The sequence below is a fragment of the Camellia sinensis genome, chromosome 2 (genome assembly GCF_055761805.1).
Source record: "Camellia sinensis isolate YWXY chromosome 2, ASM5576180v1, whole genome shotgun sequence".
Classification (NCBI taxonomy): Eukaryota; Viridiplantae; Streptophyta; class Magnoliopsida; order Ericales; family Theaceae; genus Camellia; species Camellia sinensis.
In genome coordinates, this window is record NC_138962.1 from 45611722 (window position 1) to 45636799 (window position 25078).

The 25078-nt window shown below is 43.5% G+C and overlaps 1 protein-coding gene across 1 annotated transcript in view; it reads right to left on the reverse strand.

Moving 5' to 3' along the window:
• Positions 1-20987, reverse strand: part of LOC114284317 (uncharacterized) — a 40352-nt gene extending 19365 nt beyond the window's left edge. Inside the window, exon 1 of the mRNA XM_082908889.1 lies at positions 17776-20987. Coding sequence (XP_082765015.1) covers positions 17776-20987 — 3212 coding nt within the window. The remainder of the gene's footprint in view (positions 1-17775) is intronic.
• Positions 20988-25078: the final 4091 nt, after the last annotated feature.

Below are 25078 nucleotides of genomic sequence, written 5' to 3' on the forward strand. Positions count from 1 at the left end.
CGGAAGTTGAATCGGGCTACGGTTAAAAATAAGTACCCTATGCCCCGTATAGATGATTTGTTTGACCAGTTGAAGGGTTCCCGTTGTTTCTCTAAGATAGACTTGAGATCGGGTTACCATCAGTTGAGGGTCAGGGAGGAAGATATTCCTAAGACGGCATTCCGTACGCGGTATGGCCATTACGAGTTTTTGGTGATGCCATTCGGACTTACCAATGCACCGGCAGTCTTTATGGACTTGATGAACCGGATTTTCCGGGAGTTCTTAGACCGATTTGTGGTTGTTTTCGTGGACGATATCCTTATCTATTCGTCTTCTGAGGAGGAGCACGAGGCACACTTGAGAGTGGTGCTTGAGTTACTTAGAGCCCATAGGCTGTATGCCAAGTTTGGGAAGTGTGAGTTCTGGCTGAGGGAAGTCAAATTCTTAGGCCACGTGATATCCGGGGAATGGGTGATGTTGGGAGCACTTGGCGAGTTTGATTTGCTACTGGGCGAATCTGTTGAGGCTGCGGCCTTGTTTTCTGTCGTGGTGCAGCCTACACTTGTGACTAGAGTGTTAGAGGCACAGAGAGGTGACCTTGAGGTAGAATCCCTCCGAGAGAAGATCTCCAGTGGGAAAGTTGAGAAGGGTTTGACGGTGTATCCCGACCTGAGTGTGAGATACCGAGACCGTTTGTTTGTACCGGAGGCTTGCCGTGAGGAAGTACTCCGAGAGTTTCACCATTCGCGCCTTGCGGTGCATCCGGGAGGTACTAAGATGTATCAGGATTTGGGTCGCCAGTTTTGGTGGCGGGGTATGAAAAGAGATGTGGCTGTTTTCGTATCGAAGTGCCTTACTTGCCAGCAAGTGAAGGCCGAGCATCAGAGGCCAGCGGGTTTGTTGCAACCCTTGCCTATTGCCGAGTGGAAGTGGGAGCATGTCACTATGGACTTCGTTGTAGGTCTTCCGAGGACTCAGCGGGGTAGTGATGCTATTTGGGTGGTTGTAGACCGGTTGACTAAGTCGACGCACTTTATTCCTATGCGCGTGAGAGATTCGGTAGATCATCTTGCCGATTTGTATATTCGGGACGTAGTGAGATTGCACGGGGTCCCAGTGACGATCGTCTCAGATAGAGATCCTCGTTTTACTGCTAGGTTGTGGCAGAGTTTGCAGAGTGCCTTGGGCACTAAGTTGACCTTTAGTACGGCTTATCATCCTCAGACTGACGGACAGTCCGAGCGTACTATTCAGATCCTCGAGGATATGCTTCGGGGTTGTGTCCTGGACTTCAGTGGGACGTGGGAGAGGCACTTGCCATTGGTAGAGTTTGCCTACAACAACAGTTTTCAGTCTAGCATCGGTATGGCACCGTTTGAAGCCTTGTATGGCCGACCGTGTAGGTCTCCAGTTTGTTGGGCCGAGGTGGGTGATGCACCTTTGTTGGGTCCAGAGTTGGTTAGGGAGACGACGGAGAAAGTTGAGCTTATCCGTAGGAGGCTTGTTACAGCCCAGAGTCGACAAAAGAGTTATGCCGACCGTAGGAGGAGGCCTTTGGCGTTTGAGGTAGGTGATCATGTCTTTCTGAAGATATCACCTAGGCGAGGCCTGATGAGGTTTGGGAAGAGTGGGAAGTTATCCCCTCGGTTTATAGGTCCTTTTGAGATCCTTGAGAAGATAGGTGAGGTTGCTTATCGGTTAGCCTTACCGCCGCAGTTGTCCGGAGTGCATGATGTGTTTCATGTGAGTATGCTTCGGAAGTATGAGCCAGATCCATCACATGTGTTGGATTGGACTGATTTAGAGGTAGATGAGGATGCCTCGTATGAGGAGAGACTGATACGGGTCTTGGATAGGCGGGATCAGGTCCTGCGTGGCAAGACCATTCCTTTGGTGAAAGTCTTGTGGAAACATCACGGAGTGGAGGAAGCCACTTGGGAACGTGAGTCGGGAGTCCGTGAGAAATATCCGGACTTGTTTGTTGATATGTAATTTTGTATTTAAATTTTACTTTTTGTTGAACTTAAGAGCTTTTATATATGTCTTAAGTTGTGAAACATTGAAAATGTTTTGATTATTGGAAGTATGTTTGGAACTTACCTCATATGGAAGTTGAATGTGACACTATATGTGTTGAATATATTGTTGAAATTGGAAAGATAGTGCATAATGTTGATGCATGTTGAAAATACATATGTTGTTTACATATTGTGATATGTCTCTTGTTAAAGGGATGGGATGACCGGTAATGGGTCGAATTGTTGAATGTTAAAATGTAACATTGTTTAAAATGGAGGAAAACTTGTTTTTGAAAACTTGTGTTTAATTTCGGGGACGAAATTCTTTAAGGGGGGGAGGTTATAGCGATCCCAGGTTTACCCTTGTTGTATAGTGATCCGGACATGTGTCCGTGGATATTGGTAGTTGTTTATTATCTTGTTTACATCCTTTCTTACTTTGTATTTGAGTTATAGGATGTGTTGAGCGGGTTGGTTACAGGTTGGTTGAGTTTAGAAACCAAAACTAGTTGCCCAGATTTTTGGCCTGTACGCTCGAGCGGAGGTGTTGGCGCTCGAGCGTAGATTACATCCATCCAGTATCTTGTTGTGCAGTGTTGTGAGCTCGAACGTAGGGTTGGGAGCTCGAGCGGAGGCCTGGTTCTGCAAAAGTGCTGGGCGAGTGCATTCTGCGCTCGAGCGGGAGGTTGGCCGCTCGAGCGGAAGTTTGTGAGTGGCCGCTCGAGCGGGGTGTTTTACGCTCGAGCGGAAGACTGGGTTTAAATCCCGAAATTGTGACTTTTCAAATCACTTTTTCACTTTCTCTTCTCTCTCTTACTTTTCCAAAATCACCATTGTTGAGCCTCTCACTCTAGACTCTACCTTCTCTCTAGGTTTTGATCTAGTAGGAGTGATTTACTCACCTTTGGCCTTTACAAAAAAGTTGTTGATCGTCGAGGGCTTCATTTTAATCTGAAAATCTCGGGTTTTGGAGCACGTTGGGTTTTGTCGTCTTCTCCTTTGGGACTCCGAATTTGAGGTAGGGATAACCTACTCCTCTCTATGGGTTTTGTCTTTAAATTTTGGTATTTTGAGATGTTGGGCTTGGTTTGGTAAATTTGTGAAAGTTTGGGGCTTTTGTGTAATTTTACAAAAGTTGGGGTTTTATTCATAATAAACCTAGATGCATGTTTGGCATAGAAAAATAGAATGATTGTTGAATCATTGATGAAAATGGGACCTAAGGGTTGAAATGGTAATTATGGAAAATGGCCTAATTACATTGTTTAATTAATTGGGATAATTAATTGGTGAGAAATGAGGAAATGAAATGTTGATTGAATATCCATTTGTGCATTTATTTTCTGTTTTAGAAATAACTACTTTGGGCTATCGGTGGAGGATAGTCGAGATTGTTGTAGACAATGCATGATGATTAGGTAAACGGAAACTAATCAATGGAACGTGTCATGGAACTTGACGGTTGATAGAATACATTAATTGTGTGTATTGTGTGATTGTATATAGAACCAATGTGTTTATATACGTTATGTGTAGAGGAGGAGATAGGGGATGTACTCCGCGGTTTAGGGGACGATAGGGGATGTACCTCTAAACCGGATAGGTATTGGGAGGAGATAGGGGATGAACTCCGTAGACAGAGCTCATATGCTTGTCTAGAGAAGTGAAGATAGAGCTCATATGCTTATCTTTGTGAAGTGTGGATATAGCTTGTATGCTTATCTGTGGATATTGTTGATATACATATCTGTTGTAGAGTGTGGATACAGCTTGTATGCTTATCTGTGGATATTGTTGATATACATATCTGTTGAGAATGTGGGTATAGCTTTTATGCTTATCTGAATGTGAGATATAGTTTTTATACATATCTGTGGAAATGATGATAGAGCTAGCATGCTTATCTGTTGAAAAAGGGAAAACGAAAAGTAATTGGGACTTGTAAGTCGTTGACATAAGTATGTAATTTATGTGATTGTATCAGTGTTGACCAACTATCAATTGCTAATGTTTTAGTCATTGTCCATGGTTGGTTTAGTGTATTTCTACTGGGCTGTGGCTCACCCTATATGGGAATATCATTTTCAGGTACAGGAAGCATGCCACCTCCAAGGACATAGCTGGGAGGCTAGTGGCGGGCATAGTTTTGTCGTTTTACTTTTGATGTATTACATGTAATTTCAAGCCAAGGGCTTAATGTGTAAACGAGTTAGAACTCTTTGTTGTAACCAAGTGTTAACTTGGAAAGCTGTAAGCCTGTAGGGCATTTTGTTATGGTGTTAACATGTAATACTTATGTAATGGAACTCTAATGAATAAAAGAATGCGGTTAGTTTATATGTGAATGCATGCCTTATCTGATGGGTTTATTGTTATTATTTTGAGGGCGTTACACCGGTTTTACCGGGGCACCCATTTTGACCATTCGACCTAGTGCATATTCGGAATCCATAGTGACCATTCCAAAGTAGGACAGGTTGCTTACCCGATGCTAAGTCGTTTGAAACCGCTGTGTGCGTAGTGAAACCCTAGCTCCTGACAAAATAGGACAGGGAAACCCTACCCCAACATAGGGGTGTTTTGGCTCTTTTTACTTGCTATGTGCTTTTAGAGTGTATCTCTATAGGAATGCATATTTCAGTTTGCAAGTTTGGGCATCAGGCCTGTGGGCATCAGTATTTGGGGAATCAGTTTTACCTGAGGGTATCAATTTTGGGACAGATATTTGGGGAACAGTGATCAGTGTTGAGCACAGTCATTCTACTATGATCATATCCGAGCTGAGATGCTGTCTGTTTTCTCTTTTGCAAGGTAGTCCTGGAACCATAGCTTCAGAAGGCTCCGATATCCCCCGGGTACATTGGACTAGTGCTGATAGACTTTGTTAGGTCAGAAATTCAATTCAAGGGCAACCAGTGTTCTTTTGCCGAGGCAAGGCAAAGAAGGGCCAAACAGGGCTCATTGGTTCATCTGATCCGACAGTCACCAGCCACATCACCTTTGTTCGGACTCAGCAGACCATGATGGCACAGGGTTCAGAAGAATTTGTGGCCGTGATAGCAGCGTTAAATCAGGGAACTGCCATGCAGGCTGAGACCAGTATTGAAACGCAGCGCCCACCTGGGGTATCTGCCTCACATCCAGCTTTGGAACCCCAGCCAAACTTTGACCCACTTCCGCCGGTTGAAGATTTGCAGTGTCTGAATTCTCGGGAAAGGTTGACTCAAGCTCAGGTGCTCAGACCCCTGGTACAGCCTAATGAGCAGCTTTATTCCCTTGATGTTAATGAGCTCAATCCGACTGCAATGAAGATTGCGAACCTTGAGAAGCAATTCAAAAAGGCACAGGGCCTTAACTCCATTCCCGACATTGAGGATGGGCACACCGAGGCTGCCGTTCGGCTCCTGGACAGATTCAAAATGCCATATATCGACCGTTTCGACGGGTCTGGAGATCCAATGGTACATATCCGACTTTTCTTGGACGTCCTGAAGCCGATGGGTTTGACCAAGCCACAGAAACTCTCCCTGTATGGAAGAACCTTGTCGGGTGTAGCAGCCACTTGGTACGCTAAGTTGGAAGATAAAGTGAAGCAAAACTGGGAAGAATTGGCTGAGGCCTTTGTTGATCAGTATTCTTACAATACCCAAGTTGAAATGACCATGCAAGAGCTTGAAGCAACCCGCCAGAACCCAACAGAGCCTTTTGTGGAATTTGTAGCGAGGTGGAGAGCAAAGGCAGCATAGATGATAGATCGCCGCCCTTCTGAGAGGGATCAAGTACAGATGATGGTGCGAAACCTCGAGCATGATATGTTGCAAAAGTTGATAGTCGCTCCGCTATTCACTTTCAAAGGTTTGCATGATCTGGGGGTTCAGATCGAGAATGCGTTCAACAGTGGGATCATTCCCAGAACAAGGGGACTGACAAAGAGGGTGATTTCAGGGAGTACCAATGCTGGTAGTAGCGTCATTCCCAAACCCACCGAGATCAATGCAGTCGCCACAGCCAACCCTTTTGCCAAACCAAGCCTACAAACAGCCGGCCCAGCCCGAGCTCAGGGCAGAACTTTCACTCCCCTCTATATGAGCCTGACTAGCGCACTAAAAGCCTTGATGGAAAGAGGGCATCTCAAACCCCTCGATCCTCAACCTCTGCCTAACCCACTTCCAGCCAAACATAATCCCTCCAAGTACTGTATGTACCATCAGCAGCGCGGTCATGGCACCGACCGTTGCTACCGCCTTCGTCATGAGGTCCAAAATCTCATCGACAACCGGACGATAGCTCCACCTTCAGCCCCCGATGACCAAGTACCTCATCCACATCTCAATCTGATCCACACACTGGCCGTCCCTTACGACCCCAGCGTATACATCACCCCGGCCCATCTACCCAAGCCTGAGGTGTTTATCCCGGAAAGCATGAACTTATGCATGATGGGTGCATCTGAACCCCAATTATCTCAAACCCATGAACCCACTACTTCTGAGCTGATGAAAATGATCGAAGATCTTCAGAGAACTGTGGCAGATCTGGCCTTTGGAATTTTGGCCCCGTCTTCAACCGCATCACATACCAGGGAGTTCATGTCAAAAGGCTCCTCAGGGCGGGCTGCATTGGGAGAAGGCCAATCTTTTAGTAAAGTGGAGACAAGTGGTAAGAACAAGGTAGGGGCAGGCATTGGCCCCCATGAACACCTTCGGTGGGATATTGAGGCTTTGAAAGCTGAGGGACTGAACAAAGAGCAAGTCCTCGCGGTTGTCACAAAAACTGTGAATGACACTTTCGCCACTCAGAATGATAGCACTCTGAATCAAGGGGCAAGCCGGGAGAAGGGCCTTTGTACCAAGAATGCTCCCTTCAGCCCTAATCCCGTGCTCGGAAACGATCAGCAAACCCAGTCAACGCCTGCCAATCCCTTTGCTGGTGCATCCAGCAAAACTCCACAAACCTCAAAACACCCACCTCGAGGCCAGAGGGTGTTCGCACCACTGTACATGTCTCTATCAGCGGCCTTGAGGGTCCTGATTAAAGAGGGGGATCTGAAACCCCTGGAGCCGCGATCACTGCCAGATAGACTTCCTTCCTCCCATGATCCGGCCAAGTACTGTGCCTTTCATCAGCAAGTTGGCCATGTCACTGATAGGTGTTTCCGTCTTCGCCACGAAATACAAGATCTGATTGACAATGAGGTCATCGTCGCACCAACTCAGAAAAGTCTATCGTCATTGGATCAGTGAACTTGTGGGGGATAATGTGATGTGATCAGGGGATGAACCACCTGTGGGTGGCGCTCAGTTTACTCCGGATGTGGCGTTTGGCACGCACTGTTTCGAGCATTTTACGAATGCTAGTTGTTGTGTTTTTTGACTTGGGTATTGGGTCAGTCTTCTCAATTTGTATTGAGTCAGTCTTTTCATACTGAGTCAGTCGGGTCTGTCTTGTTGTATCGAGTCAGTCCTGTTTTGTTGAAGTCGGGTGATTCCGGGGGTGTTACCTCGGGCATCACTATTTTGTTTTGTGTTTGTCTTTTCGCTTTCTTTTGAGTCTGTTTCTGCCATGGAGCCAGTTACACCAATAGATTTGAATGAACAGCAGTGATTTTCACACTCTTGTGTTTGCTTCCGCCGTGTGCCAGTTGTACCAGAAGTATTGAATGGAATGACAGTGCTCTTCGCCTGCCTTTTCTGTGCCTTGAAATCATTGTATCGACCTAAGTTTTTCAAAACTTTTTTTGAACACTGCGGTGAAAACGAAGAGGAAGGAATTCCTCGGAATTTGCAAAACTTTGATCATTTGAGAGAAAGAGAGGCATGCTAAGCCCTTAATGAATGAGATCATGCTTGTTAATATGAGTACTGAGAAGGATCCTGGCTTGATCCAGATTGGTCCCACACTGTCTTCAGCGCGAGCGACTAGTCGCTTTCTTAAAAGATTTCAAAAAAATGTTTTGCGCGATCCTGCGAAGACCTGTGTGGAATCGCTCTTGAGATTGTGCAGCCTAGGATCGCCCTCAGCCTCGAGACTCGACCCCTCATTTTCAAACCTTGAACTTGGATTCAGAAGGTTCAACGATCAACCACAATGTGAAGCCTGTGTGGCCAGATTCGAAGCAGCCCTCGGAAAAGAGGCAAGAAAGTCAGATCAAGAAGATTAGACCTCATCAGAAGAAGCTTGTAAAGCTAGAACAGAAGTACCCTTCAAACTAGGGGCAAAGATGTCAGACGTGCTCGAAGAGCCGAAGATGAGTCCTCTTGCAAATCAACAGCCACTCTCCGGGATACGGATGACTTCAAAACCCTAAAAACCATTTGGCATGGATTTGCGACACTTTTACCCCTTTGAGTGGCTCGCTGGGCCGAAAACCCGGAAGGGCGACCCAGGCAAAAATTAGAGCAAGAGAAAAATACAAAAAAGAAAAAAAATGCAAAGAAAAGAACAAAAAAAAAGAAAATGAAAAAAAAAAGAAAATGAAATGAAAATAAATGAAATGAAAAGAAATGAAAAGAAATGAAATGAAAAGAATTGAAAAGAAAAGAAAAACAAAGCTCGTAAGGTCGAAAACCCGCATCGGGCGCCTTGGCAAAAGTTAGAGCCTAAAAAGGAGAGGTTAAATACCCGAGTGTACCTTAACCCCCGGAACTACGTAAGGCTTGATTCCCATGTTTGGGATACGTAGGCAACTTCATCCTGAAGTCCAGCCACAAACACTTCCAATTCGATCATGTCCATGTAATGGTTCTGATAATCTTTGTCTTTTCTGTATCCGGGAGTTTGGTTGCAATCGTCGCTCTGAGGACTGATTACAATACACTACGGGGCCATTCAGACAAGGGGCAACTTTCCGTTGCCATTCAATGCGCTGCGGTGCCGTGCAAACAAGGGGCAACTTTCCGTTGCCATGTAGCTCTCTTCGAGCAAGGGGGCAATTTTCCTCCAAATTCGAGGTTGTGCGTCTCAAGAGTGGGTTCCGTGCTTGTTAAGCATCGGCCGTTTGCAAAAATAGTTTTTGAGAATTTTTACTGAGGTTGACTAATTTCCTCGAAAATTGTTCCATCTTTTCCAAAAACTGGACCATTTTCTTGGACCCAAAAAAGGAAAATTTTCAGTGCTCATAGCCTGACTTGCATGATTTCAAATCAAAAATCGAACAAGTGTGTTAATCTAACTCTCATGTTGGTCAAAATTGTTTTAGTAGAAAACCAAAACAAAAAATGGTCAAAATAATGAACTAGGGGCACAGTTGAGTCAGGCTTCCTGTCTTTTCCCTGTTGTCAATGCATTTGCCAGAAAGGGCACTCTACTTGCCAGAAAGGGCACAACTGAAGTCAACAACAAAGGGCAGAAGGCTCTCACATCCTCCACGCAACGAGGTATCAAGCCAAGTGCGAAGCACGAACGGGAACGGATCAAGATATTCCACTCCTTTGTTTGGACAGATCTAATCACGTCCAAACTCCCCAGTAAGAGCATCGTCGCTGCACATCCAGCCGCATCGCATCCCCTCTGTGGGAGAAAGTTCACTATTGTGAGCAGAAGAAGAGAATCTAGCAGAATGCTTGGAGCCAGAACCCGCAACTTCCTGTTTATTCATCAACCACCTTGGGGAGGGATGAAAAATGAGAGATTAAAGAATAGAGAGATGTGCGTTGAGAGAAAAAGTGAGAAAGGGGCTTTTTCAGAAAAACAGAGCCTGAGGGCCGAGCGATGTGAGAATCACAAATGAGAAAGGGTGGGAAACAATACCCGGGGAAACAGGCTCCATGTGCACATTTGAGTCTTGTATTTTATTTTGTCTGTCTCGATTCTCGTTTTGAGTCGCTTCGAGTGTTACTCGATGTGTTTAGGTTGTTTACCTTTGTTTTTCACTTGTCGAGTCGTTTTGGCTGTGGCCAGTCGTCGGCTCAATACCCGGTTAAGAACTCATTTCTCAATTTCTAAAAAAAATCATCTTGTGCTCAGAGTGCTATGCCATTCTCCACATTTGTGCAAAACAGTATTTGTTCTTTCATAAAACTGCAGGGTCCACCCCCGATAAGTGTGAACAGTAGATCAAGGACCTATCTGAAGCTATGTAGGTTCCAGACTGCAAAGCAAAAGAAAAAAAGGAAAATTTGGAGCATCTTAGGGTGTTCCAGCTTTGGCAAGATCCGAGACTGCATTTCAGGTGCACCTTCCCAGACCTCGCCATTTCCCTGGAGTATGACTGTATCTCGACCCCAAGTGTAAGCCTGCTTCAAATCAGAATGGCAATTAAAGCAGCAGCAGATGTTATCTCTTGCCAACATAAACAGGGTGTGCCCTTTTTGAGCTGAGTCTGTTACAAAGTCCTCCAAAAGGTAAATCGGAGGCACCAGAGTACGTGTTTTGATACCCTTCCATTGCATAGAATGTGCACTTTCGTATGCACTTCTGTGACATGCGTGCCGCACATCGTTATGATTCATGCATAGAATATGCTTGCTTTCGATTCTGCATAGAATTTTCTTTCAATATTGCATAGAATATGCTCCTGTTTCTTGCATAGAAAATGCACTCTTCCATACTTGCATAGAAAATGCACCTCATTTGCATAGAACATGCATTCACTCGCGCTATCATGCGCACCTTACTTGCACTTGTTAGTGCATTGTATTTTCTTCGCGCTATTTTGCGCATCGCACTGTTTTGTGCATTACATTTCCTTCGCGCTATTTTGCGCATCGCACTATTTTGTGCATTGCATTCGTTCGCGCTATCTTGCGCACCTTACTTGCACTTGTTAGTGCATTGTATTTTCTTCGCGCTATTTTGCGCATCGCACTGTTTTGTACATCACATTTCCTTCGCGCTATTTTGCGCATCGCACTATTTTGTGCATTGCATTTATTCGCGCTATCTTGCGCACCTTACTTGCACTTGTTAGTGCATTGTATTTTCTTCGCGCTATTTTGCGCATCGCACTGTTTTGTGCATCACATTTCCTTCGCGCTATTTTGCGCATCGCACTATTTTGTGCATTGCATTTGTTCGCGCTATCTTGCGCACCTCAATTGCACTTGTTAGTGCATTGCATTTGTTCGCGCTACTTTGCGCATCGCACTGTTTTGTGCATTACATTTCCTTCGCGCTATTTTGCGCATCGCACTATTTTGTGCATTGCATTTGTTCGCGCTATCTTGCGCACCTTACTTGCACTTGTTAGTGCATTGTATTTTCTTCGCGCTATTTTGCGCATCGCACTGTTTTGTGCATTGCATTTCCTTCGCGCTATTTTGCGCATCGCACTATTTTGTGCATTGCATTTGTTCGCGCTATCTTGCGCACCTTACTTGCACTTGTTAGTGCATTGTATTTTCTTCGCGCTATTTTGCGCATCGCACTATTTTGTGCATCATATTTCCTTCGCGCTATTTTGCGCATCGCACTATTTTGTGCATTGCATTTGTTCGCGCTATCTTGCGCACCTCAATTGCACTTGTTAGTGCATTGCATTTGTTCGCGCTATTTTGTGCATCGCACTGTTTTGTGCATTACATTTCGTTCACGCTATCTTGCGCACCTCACTTGTACTTGTTAGTACATTGCATTGTTTTGAATACAAACCGGCTTCGCGTAGCGTATAAGTCCAACTTTCAAAATCGGCTTCGCGTAGCGTATAAGTCCAACTTTCAAAACCGGCTTCGCGTAGCGTATAAGTCCAACTTTCAAAACCGGCTTCGCGTAGCGTATAAGTCCAACTTTCAAAACCGGCTTCGCGTAGCGTGTGAGTCCACTTGTATCATTTTTGCATCTTATGAGACACACGTATCTCATTTGTTTCATTTTGCATTCCGTGTGGCATGTGTGTCACACTTACATCTTGCGCCCGGTCTGGCGAGACCTTAAACACGCACGGTCTGGCGAGACCTTAAACACGCATGGTCTGGCGAGACCTTAAACACGCACGGTCTGGCGAGACCTTAAACACGCATGGTCTGGCGAGACCTTAAACACGCACGGTCTGGCGAGACCTTAAACACGCATGGTCTGGCGAGACATTAAACACGTACGGTCTAGGAGACCTTAAATCCTTGGAAGGTGCAAGACCTTTATTGCATTGGTGTGCACACTATTGCTTTGTACATATCTTAAGCCGCGTGTTGTCGCGCATCTCATGCAACTTGCATTTCACTTGCATCATTTGCATTTCAAAAGAAAACAAAAAAAAAACATGCATTGTCATGCATACATTTTGCATCATGGTCTGGCGAGACCTTAAACACGTCCGGTCTAGGAGACCTTAAATCCTCTGAAGGTGCAATTCCTTTGGTGTTCGTCGTGCCCGAACGACTTTTCGGTGATCCGGTAAAGCCACCAGTCTGTGCTTGCGATGAGTTCCTAGAAGACCAACTGGGACGGTGGAAACTAGAGTTCGAACGGCTTATGCCTAGAACGCAAAGGTTCGGGAGTTCCGAGACTAAAGTCTGGTTTAAATACCCAGAGGTTTACCCTCGGCTTGAAATCTGTATGGAAGCCCCATAGGTTGAGGCGGCATGTCTACGCCTCAGTTCTGGACACTGAACCAACCTAGTATATCACCCTGTTGGTAAGATAGGGAAAGTTGCAATCATAGTCATTGCATCATATTGCATATTTGCATTTGCATTGTAGTTTGCATGCATTCATTGCATCACCTTCCATCCATGGCTTGCGCCTTTCCAGGTTGAGCTTGGTCTGGTATGTGTCCTTACTTTTCATGTTAAAACACAGTTCTGTGTGTGTATCGCGCCGATTCCACGTTGATATGTTGGTTGAGGGTTGCGGCACCTTTTCTGTGTTACACATGGCTCGTACGTGTGCATGCCTTTCCTAGGCAAGATTTGGTTTGCCTTGCGTGCCATATCCATTGTATCCATATCCATTCCATTGCATATTTGTAGATATTGCATTGTAGATTGCATGCATTCATTGCATCACCTTCCGCCTTTGGCTTGCGCCTTTCCATGTTGAGCTTGGTCTGGTATGTGCCCTTACTTTTCATGTTAGAATGCAGTTCTTGTGTATCGCGCCGATTCCACGTTGGTATGTTGGTTGAGGGTTGCGGCACCTTTTCTGTGTTACACATGGCTTGTATGTATGCATGCCTTTCCTAGGCAAGATTTGGTTTGGTCTGTGTGCCATATCCATCCATTACATTGTAGTGTAATTTTTGCATCCGGCATTAGGATCGTAGTCCTTTCTCCAGCGGGTTGTCTCCCCACTTATGTCAATTCCACCCAATACTTGTTCTTGCGTCTGTCTACAATACTCATAGTTCAGTTGACCGTTCTATGGTAGACAGACTTGTTATCTCCATCAATCTATTTGACATAGATGTGGTTTCGAACCGTTCGTGATTGGATCACGATTCAAATGCTTTGCATGTAGCTTGCATTGTTTCAATTACATTGCATGTTTATTTGCATTGTTTATACATTGTTTTGTATATACTGCATATCGTTTTGCATCCATTTTGCATTGTCATGCATGTTGCTAACCATATTGTACCTGTTAAGTTTGTTTTCTTTGCAGGCACGATATTGTATGTACGGTTCATTTGAAGCTGGTGCAACCAGACGAGCCGCACAGGTATTGTATCTCCCGAGTGAGACGTATTGAGAATTCCATAATTCTCTTACATCCTTTCTGCATTGTAGTGTAGTTTGGTATGCTAGCTCAAAACTGTCGCATGTTTGCTTCATTACAGCTTTCTTTGCATGATCATAAGTTATGGTTCCGTGCATTGTCTTGCATTTTGCCCCTGCCTTCGGGCGCATATCTTATTTGTCTTGTATGTTTGTCTGAGTCTTCGGCCTTGTCAAAAATGGGTCGTCTTTGGGCTTTGACATTCACTCCCGTCATTGTTATGACTTTCGAGTTCTGTCAAAGAGGGGCAACTGTAGACACCCCATTTTTGACCGTCCTCAAGACTTGGACGTCACCGTTTGAACACTCGGTGATTATCCATGTTTGTGTTCGTTTGGAGTTCCCGGAAGCCTCGGCTCGCGCGCCTTGTCTCAGGATCTCCGAACTCGACCGTTTAGTGTCTGGTTTTGCACCGAACACTTGCATCTTGCCTTTGAGAGGCAGGTTGGGGCTTGTAGACCATCCCCACCCATCACCGGCAGTGGCTAGATGCCACCGGCTGGTTTTTGCTGCCACCGGCAATATAGTTTGCCGGCCGGCACTATTTGTTGCCGGTCAGCACTATTTTGTGCCGGTCGGCACTTTGTTTGGGCAAGATGGCATTTTTTGCCGGCCGATTGCTGTTCATCTGCTTTTGCAGATATTTTTGGATAGCTGTATAACTTTTGCTCCCCTCCATACACGTGTATGGAGGGATCTCCCTCTTGCAAAGCTTGTCTTGTAAGCTTTACAAGAGGCTTATAGAGGGGAGCTCTCTCTAAGGCAAAGGGAGGAGGCTTTAGACATTTTTGAGAGAGGAAAATACAAAGGAGAGCTCTGGTTTTCTAGGGTTAGGGTTAGATACATTCACCTATCTCTCTTTTCCTCTCATTTTGCATACTAGGTGTTTTGTGTCTCATTATTGCACAAAAACACCTAGTGTTTCACCTTCCTCTAGGAGCTGAGGTTCTAAAGAGTGTGTTTTGAAGTTTTGGTCTTGGATTCAAGCTCAAGGAGGCCATTGGAGCATCTTTGTTGAAGAAGGCATCAAGGGTGAGAAACTAGTCCTTTTTTTCCCCTTTTTTGCATTGATTTTCTACTAGTCTTAGAGCTGTTTTTGTGATTATTGTATAACATAAAAAAGTTCTATTTTTAAGCCCTCTTTATTGTTTATTAAGAGTGTTTTGTTGTTTGAGGGGTGTTGACCACCCTTAGGCCTCAAAAGGCCTCATTTTGAGCCATTTTGTGCTAGCTCCGGGATTTTGGTGTTGAGGTCTCTTCACCACTGAAATCTTGAGGGATTTCAGTGGTGAAGATGATGCTTTGAAGTCCCAAGAAGGAGAGGGCCACCCCCTCTCCTTGTTGTCCTTGAAAAGGACACATTTTGGCCTCTTAAAGAAGCCTATGCTTGAGTGTGTGTTGAGCATGTTTGGTTTGTTTTTCATGCTTATATATCCATGATATAACATGATTTCAAGTTGGTTTTGGAACCTTATGCATGTTTAGCATAGTTGCCATGTAATGCCTTATTTGTGCCTTAACATGTTCTAGGTTGTTAGCCTTAGTTGGAGCATGTTTTAGGCTTGCATTTGTGAAGATTATGTGCTTATTTTGCCATGTTTTAGCTCTGTCCATAGTCGTTTGGGTTGATCTTTGCATGCATTATATAGCTCATTTGTATTTGGGCTTGTTGGCCTTGAGTATGTGCATGTGTAGCATGCCATCTTTGCATTGTTTTGGTGATTTGGAATCATCCTACATGTTATTTCAGTCCCATTTCCATGCTTGTTGGATTGCCTTGCATGTCTCTTTAATGCTTTGAAAGCATGTGTTGCAATGTTCCATGTTTTGGTGCCTTTGCATGCCTTTGAATTTGGGCCACTTAGATGCCATCTAAGCAGTCCTTTGGCCTTATTTTAACATGCTAAAAATCTGTTTTTAGTTGTTTAATGCATGCCATGTTTGGTCATGATAAGTGTAGTTCAATGCCTTATCGACTTGCCTTGAACACTTGGACTACTCTTTGCATGTTTTGGCTTGATTTATAACTTGATTTGGCATCATTTTATAACATGATTTTAGGGCTCATGTTGCATGCTAATTAGTCCATGATCCCTCCTTTCAAGTGTGCTTGAATGTTGTTTGATTCATGCTTAAGTGTTGGTCCTTATGTGCATGTGTGTGTGCATGCCATTTAGCCTTCATTTTATAGCACTTTGGCTACTGTTTTAGGCCTATTTTAGAGTCGCCTAATTCATGTTTAAGTCCATCTTTGCACTCATTTGTATTGCCCTATGCATGCTTGCATGATTGCATAAGCGCATTGCCATGTCATGTTGCATTCCTAGCTTGTATGCCTAGGTTGCATTGCATTTTGCATGCATGCCTTGTTCCTTGAATTGGTGATAGGAATTGGGCCTAATTTGTTTGATTGGTTTGCATGCATTTGAAACCAAAGTTGCATACTTGGTTCCTTGGGCCATCATGCATGGAAATGCGTGATTGGTGGTCCGAGAATCGAGGCACATGTCCCTTTGAGTCATTACAATGATAAGAGACATGGTTGGTGCATATATGCCTTGAAATGTGCTGCCATGCTTTGCCTTGTCCTCTGTTGCTGTGGGTTGCAGGTTCTGCAGGAATACTCTGCCGACCGGCAGTGTAAGATGCCGACCGGCAATCTTTCCTCTGCCGATAGACTCCATTTTGTGCCGATGGCCACACACCAGTGCCGGTGGCAATTCTACTCAGCCAGTGGCACTCCTCAGTGTCCAAGGAAGCAGTCCTGAGGTTTTGGTAGTCTTCAGAGGAGCAGAGGAAAGAAAACAGAGGTAGCCTATGCATGGCGGCGCATTTCCCGAGGCGGTTTACCTGTTTTCCTAGATTAGTTAATTTGTTAATTAATTAATTAATTTGTAATATTTAATTAGCTTGCGTAGTTAATTAATTTGTAATATTTAATTAGCTTGCGTAGTTAATTAATTTGTAATATTCATTCGGTCCCTCCGAGTGAGGGCATATTTGTAATAAGTGTGCGTGCGTGTGATGTATGCCTTCCAATCCCACTCCTTTCTTCCCTTTTATTTACCTGCTTATGATGGTAGATTAGGGCACATTTATTTTAGCATACCTTATGCTATGCATGCGTGCATTCATGCATTTGTTGACATGCATCAGGCTCGGCACATCATGCTAACTGCATTTGTACTTTCAATTCCAAATTGAATACATGTTACTTGTAGCATTTCATATGCCATGCTTAGGTTAACCGAGCCTATCTAAATTGCATCTTGTATGTGTTGCATTAGGCAATTTAACATGAACTAGGACACGCACATTTTTGCTAACTAGTTTATTATTTTGGCACGGAGTACGATGTAAGTGTTTATGCTTTAGCATCCCGCATGCGTGTGAGTGTTGCCATGACAGTATGATTACCATGAGGCTAGCTGCTTATGTGATATAACTGCTTGAATGCCTGTGGATGGAGGTTGAATTACCTAAATTGGAATAATGCATTAAAACTGTGAGTTTTAAGCCCACTAGATAGTGGCAAAATCATCTTTTCTAAAAGCCCACTTGAGGGTGGCAAAATCTGCATTTTAGCCTACTTGCGAGTAGCAAACCATTTTCAAAACAAACATGAAATGTTTTGTTCCAATTTGGGTGATTTGGTCTATACTTGTTTGCTGCGTGCACAACATAGTAATTCTACGCTAATAACCGGTTTAAGAACACGTAACGTTTTCAAAATTGGATATCACGGTTAGTAGAGGCCGGTCTTCGGACCGGGCGAAAGGGGGTGCTCATAGCTGACCTTCCCCGATCGTACCCAAGCTCCCGAGCCGAGACAACTCCGGTGATGACGGACATGTGGCCTTCGGCACCGAGTCAGGGTTTCCTAAATTCTCCCATTTTAAAATATTTAGGTGGCGACTCTGTATCTGGCAAAGCAGTCCATGTTTGGCACTACTTTTTCAACAAAATCTGTTTTCTCAAACGATTTGCCAGATTTGGACTCTTTGGTTCAGATTAAGAACCGTGACACAAGTCGAGTCCGAACTGTAGCATGAGGCCCGCGGGCGCGTCTACAACTCCCAGCCTTTGTAGAAACTCCCTGGTCTTAATTCTCCCTTTCCAAGCAAACCACCCAAACAATTGTACCTTAGGAGGGACATGTTTGAGCCACAACAATTTAGTAATTCTCAGGGTGGCACCAGCATTACTCACAATAAAACTATACAATTCTGCTGTTTTTAGGATCCCAAGAGATGAAGCTGCCCAAACTGGATGATCTTCACACTCAACACATAGATCAGGGGCTACTACCAGGAAATTATTGAGCCTAACCAATTCCAACTCCTCCCAGTCATATAGCTGTCTTCTAAAGTCAAGAGACCAAGCCCCTGCTATGGTTTTTTTATCAACCAATACTCTCAAGCACTCTCTTTTTTCCAAAGACAACCGATACAGAGTTGGAAATTCATCTTTTAGACACACAGATTGACACCAAGCATCTGACCAAAATCTAATCCGCATTCCATCCCCTACTTTCAGCTTGAAATTATGCAAATAAAACTCCTTTAAGCTGCTACTCTGTTCAGCAACCGAGACAATTCCATTCCACACCGCTGAGTACCCAATGGATGGATTTAAAGATGGAAGCCAACTAGTCACCTTCATCTTATATCTACTGCAAATGATTCTTTTCCACAAAGCATCCTTTTCGCTACCAAACCTCCACCACCACTTGACTAGCAAGCATTTATTTACATCCCTCAAATTTCTAATGCCCAAACCACCTTGATCTACTCTTTTTGACATTTCCTCCCATTTTATCACATGAATTTTCCTTTTCGCATCAGAACCACCCCATAAAAAATTAGCTTGAAGCTTCTCCAATTCTTTAGCAACCCCTTCAGGCATTTTAAACAAAGATAAATAAAACAATGGCAAAGCTGAAGATACTGATTTAATCAGTATTAACCTTCCTGCAAAAGACAGCATCTTCCTCTTCCATCCAGCTAGTTTACTTTTCACTTTTTCCACTACTGGTTTCCAAGTAGCTAGCCTCCTTGGATTAGCGCCTAGTGGCATCCCTAGATAAGTGAGTGGCAGCATTTTAACTTTACAATTTAGGATTACAGCCATATCATTCATCATCTCCGCAGAAACACCCACACCACAAACCACGCTCTTGTGAAAATTTATCTTCAAACCCGACATGATTTCAAAGCACCTTAGCACCCTTTTCAGTTTCCTCACCTCCTCCACCTCTGCTTCACTGAATAAAAGTGAATCATCCGCAAACTGTAAATGAGTTAACACCACCCCCTCACAACCTACTTTTACCCCTTTGATTAGGTTTAGCTCACGAGCTCTACTCAACAACATGTGTAGGCCTTCAGCTACTAAATTGAACAGGAAAGGGGATAGAGGGTCACCTTGCCTTAGCCCCCTTTGAGGGCTAAACTCTTCGGTAGGAGAACCATTGACGAGTACTGAGACCCTTGCAGTTGTAACACACTCCTTCATCCAATTAATCCACTTAGTTCCAAACCCAAACTTGGAGAACATATCAAACAGAAAACCCCAATTAATAGAGTCATATGCTTTCTCAAAATCCAGCTTAATGAGCACACCCTTCTTCTTGGCCTTCTTCCAACTCTCTACAACCTCATTAGCAACAAGTACTCCATCTAGAATATTCCTCCCGCTTAGAAATGCAGACTGGGGCTCACTAATAATATGTGGCATTATGGATTTCAATCTGTTTGCCAACAGTTTTGCTATGATCTTGTACATGGAACCTACCAAACTTATTGGTCTGTAGTCAGAAAGCCCTATTGGATTATCTCTCTTCGGAATGAGGGTTATGAAAGAGCTATTTATACCTTTAACCAACTTGCCATTCGTATGAAATTCTTTCACAAAATTAATGACATCGCCCTTCATCACCTTCCAAAACTTTTGATAACATAGCAAATTAAACCCATCCGGACCTGGTGCTTTATTCCCATCACAATCCATCACTGTAGATTTAATTTCTGATTCTGTAAATTCTGCTTCTAGCAGTCCGAAACACACCCTGCCTTCAACTGATGGAAACTGACCCCCCAACACAGGTCTTGAAGGCCATAGTTCTGCATACTGTAACTTAAAAAATTCCAGCACTTTGTTCTTCACTTGGCTTGGATCATCAAACACCACCTCCCCTTCTGAAATGGAGTTTATCTCATTTCTTATTGTTCTACACTTTGTAACGACATGAAAAAATCTTGTATTTTTATCCCCTTTCATGGCCCAGTTAAGCCTCGACTTTTGCAACCATAGCCACTCCACCATCCTACTCAGCCTCCACATTTCAGCCCTAGCCTTACTTCTCTTCATTTTTTCCTCCCCATCAAGGTTCCTACCCTCAGCCAGCAGATCAAAACTATGAAGCTCACCCTCTACTAACTTCAATTTATTTATAACATTACCAAACACCTCCACATTCCAACTTTTAAGACCATTTTTCAAGAACTTAAGCTTCTGTGCCAGAATAAAACCAGCCCAGCCCACAACACTGGCCTCTCCCCATTTAGACTCCCAGAATCTTCTAAGATTTTTATGCAAAAACCAAGCATTTAGAACCCTAAAAGGCTTTGGGCCCCAATCCCTCTCATCCTCCATCATAAGGAGAGGGCAGTGATCCGATACCAAACGAGGCAAACCCCATAACTTTAACTTGAACACCTCAAGCCATTTTGGATCCACTAACACTCTATCTATTTTGCTCCACTTCTCCCCAGCAAATGAATTACACCAAGTAAATCTCCTTCCAAGTAAAGGTAATTCAGAGACCTCACACTTATCAATGAACTCATTAAATTCATTCATACCTCTATCCCTTCTTGAGCACCCTCTCCTTTCCCCAATCTGTCTAATCTCATTGAAATCTCCTCCTAAACACCAAGGATCAGGAAACTCCTCCTTCAGTTTCAATAAACAATTCCACAGTTTCCCTCTTGAGCCGACATCATTCGGAGCATAAATGTTTATAATAACACAATTAAACAGATGGAATAAAGTACCTGATAATAGGATGAACCTTCTATTACTGCAGCAATCCTTCACTTGGAATACATCTGGGTCCCATATACATAATAACCCTCCTGCCGAGCCTTCAGCATCCACCACCATAAACTCCATTTTAGCTTTAACCCATATAGATCTGACATCTTCCTTAGAGAACTCTATCTTTTTTGTCTCTTGGAACAGAGCCATGTCTACACTCCTCTCCTTTAAGAGCTTCTTCACTTTGTTTCTCTTCTCCAACCTACCCAACCCTCTAACATTCCATGAGAGCAACTTCATAATTAACCATATTTACTCCTATCTACACCCCTGCTACTGTACTTTATAGCCCAGCTTTCTTTCCCACTTCAATACGCTCCATATCCTTCAATTCAAGATTCACTATTTCCTTCACCACTTCAGCTCTCTTGCCATTAAACTGCATCCCGAGAATTTCTCCCATTTTTACAGTTGCTTCGGCTTCATTCAGTATAAACCTCCCGTTGTCGACTCCACCCTCTCTTGAAGCAGATAGAGACGTTGCCGCCACTGCTGCACGACAAGCTGCTGCCTTACGCATGGTTCGACTAGTTGAAGCACCTTTACTCCCATACAACCTCATCATCTCGAATGGTCTTCTCCTTAACATGTTCTGATTAGATTTTCTCCTACTGTTACTTCTCTCCTTTACCTTTTCCTTCCCCTTCCTACATCTTGGATGCTTATTACTTAGCTCCTTCTCTTAGGCTTCGGAGAGGCTTGACAGTCCCCCACACTGCCCTACTTTAGCAGCCTTAAATCTTTCAGACGATTCCTGCTGCCCCAGCCCAGTTTCAATTGACCCCAGCCCAATTTCTGCTTGACACAGCCCACCCCCTCTCTTTAATAAATTATTATCACCCAAGACTACTTCTATGTTCACACCAGACTTTTCAAGGCTAGACCCTCGAAGACTTCTAATAAAACCTTGCGTGTCCACTTGGTTCTCCAAACTGTCTCTGACAACCGTCTCCTCCTCCGAGCTGGTCCTCTGGCTTCGTACTTCCAGCGTTTCCTTGCACAACTCATCACTCATTTCTTTCCCCCCATCACTTCGAACATTTTGGGCTTCACCTACACTCCTTCAGCATGTCACATTTTCCACCTCCTTTCTCACACTAGGACTACTTGGTCTGGTTTCTTGGCCCACCCCAAAGCCAACCTCCAGTACCGCAGCTAACTCCTCCTCCATATTAGTAGCATCATCTACTTCCGTTCTGTACTTTCTATCCTCATCTTGTTCTCCCAGCACATTTGAACTACCAAACTCATCTACAACTTGATGCTTATGACATGTACATGTAAATTTCACAGCTCTGACCGTTACCACCTGTTCTTCGCAGATTCTTACTGGAAATACCATACCTCTGCATTCCAGTTGCACTACTGAGTTGATGGGCTCCATCCATTTAGTTGATACCTTGAGCTTAGCACACACAAAGGATATTGGTTGACTCATATCCCCTTCAAGACATAGCACCTGCCCCAAGATCCCACCTATCTTTCTGAGGTTGGAACTATTCCACAGATATAATGGGATTCCATAGCAACTTAACCATACACATCTTTCCTGCTCCAATACCTGCCCAGATTGTCCTTCAGTAATATCTTCACACCAATCCGTGATCAGCTCCTTAATAGCTGGTAGCTTCAATGCCCTCTCCTCCTTAGATTTGAACGTAATTACTACATCTCTTCCCCCACTTTCCCTCACCATGATATCATCCACTCCTATTGCTGCCAATTCCTTTTTCAGACTAGCGTCAGCAAATTGGGCCTTCAATCTTACAATGATACTCTCAAACAACCAGCCATTGCCTGCCTCCTCTGCCTTTAATAGGATGTTTCCTATTTCCCCTATCCTTTTTCCTTCCACCGCCTCTGCATAGGATCTCCTATCTCTGATGCCACGAGCCCCATCTCTAATCACTCCAGCTTGTACAACGTTTGCTACTGGTCTCTGCACTTGCCTATGTACTGGTATTTTCCCATCTTTATCAATTCCCTTCTCCTTCCCGAACTCTGCGTGGTTAACCTGTAATGGTCGATCGTCCACCCACAAGCCATGTGCCTTCTGTACAGCTATCTTGGCTGCTACAGAGCAATTAAATCTCACAAAGCCAAACCTCGTATTAGAGACCTTCCTTCTCTTCTGCGGTATATAGACATCTAGGACCACTCCAAACTTTGAAAACAAATGAAACAGCTCCTTAGGGTTCAGCGATTCTGGTAGGTTATCCACGAACACGGTAAACACACTTGCAATTCCCCTCGACCTCCATGGCCCTGATCTTCCTCTGCCCTTCACGACTGGTATCCACCCTCCTGCCACGACTGCTCTGAATCGCAACAGAGAACTTGCACAATCTGCTTTCTCCGATTATAAACTCACATAATACTTATCCACAATCTACTCGAACAACTCTGCCTTAAACACATGCTTATTTATAGTAGAGGAAAATGATTTTCATTGTTGATTTTCCTTAATTTATAATCACGTTTTCACCTAAATATGATTCAATTACTTCCTTTTGTTGACCTTTCATCCAGTAAAAAAGATAAAATTATCCTAATAGAATTCTTGATTTTCTTATTAACGTTTTTTTTCCCTTTCAAATTTGTCTATATCTATTATCCATTTTTATTGATGTTCAAATTTTTTGCAACATTTCACTTTTTCCTGTACTCAAAACAATTGAATTTTATGATTTTTCTTTTGTGTTTGTTAGTGTGTTTAAAATTGAAGTTGGAGAGATGAACCCAGAAGTTTTACCACCTAGATTTGTTAAGGTAATAATGGATATCCTTCGTATATCATTCTTTCAAGCTCCATTTGTTTGATCGTCATATAATTTAGATAAATATTTTTGCATTTTTCAATGTTTGGTTGCACGAGAAATGGGTAAAAGAATTTTTCTCTGCATAATTATTTGATGACCTTGTTGCGACGATTTGTTGTACAACAATAAAACAATGTTTATGATTATGACATTGTTCTCTCATCCAACCAGTTGGCAATGCAAATGCAAATGCAGCTGACAAGCAATCACAAATTCATAAGGTAATTGAATTAACAAAATTATTTTTATGGTAAACAGAGAAACAAAAAAAAAGTCCTTTAATTAAAAGTATTCTCTTGGTTTTGGTTATGATTTGTTTCTTTGCTTTGTTTTTTTTTTTTTTTTTTTTGATCGGCAAAATAAATCTTTATTGATGAAATCAAACAAAAAGGATGGAGAACATCAATAAAGAGGAGCTCAAAGCTAGATGAAGTTCAAAGCTCCGGTTGGTGAGAAACCAACAAGAGGAAAAAAGGAAAAAAAAAAAACAGAAAGCAGCAGCAAAAACATCCAAAACAGAACACTCCTCTGAAGAGGCAGACCAAGATCATGGAATTCACCAAGAAGAAGGCAGCATAACAGAAATCAACTCAGAATTACAGAGCTTCACCCAGCAAATCAACAGATCAAAGAACAAGACAGCATGAAATGCATTCAACAGATCAGTCAAACAAATAGGAAGCAGTAGATCAGTAACCCTCTTGAGAATAACAATATAACATGAGCTGTACGGAAGCCCTGCACGCACATAGATCAAACCCAGCCCTTCTATATCAGCAGAGATCTATAACAGATTGAAACAAAAACCGATAAATAATCTGATAGGAGCCAAAACTGATAGTAGCAGCCAAACTGACAACCAAACTGTCTATCCATATCTGATCATAACAGAATTTCAGCCAAACTGTCTAAGCAGCCAAAACTGTGCACCCTAACTGTGGAGGAGCTGATGCATCAGTGATCACAGCAGCAACGCCAGAACAGAGCACCAAGGAGGAACAGGCTACTGCAGCAGACAGCCACCCAGACTGATAGCCGAACTGCCTTCCAGCAGGAAGAACAGACTAAAATAGCCGCAAGGAGGATCAATCTGAGCCCCTGATCTGCTTCCACTTGAAGACTATATCATCCACTGAGAAGGGGAAATCCTTGACTGATGCTTTGAGCCAGAGGGCAGATCTAAATTTGATGAGATCCAGCAGACCAGGAAAATTGGGCTGAGCCTTAGAAAAGACACAATCATTCCTATGCTTCCAAAGAGACCACAATATGACTAAGGGGAGGGCTCTCCAAATTATTCTAACATACTTCTGAAATTTCTCACTCATCCACCAATGAAATAAACCAGCTACTGAATTTGAAATGCACCATTGAAGCCCCCCATTCTTTAATCACTGAAGACCAAATCAGCCAAGAGAAAGGACAATGAAGCAAGACATGGATATTAGTTTCAGGTTTAGAATTACAAAATGGACAGAGAATTGAAGTGCTGCTATCAAGTATGCCAATCTT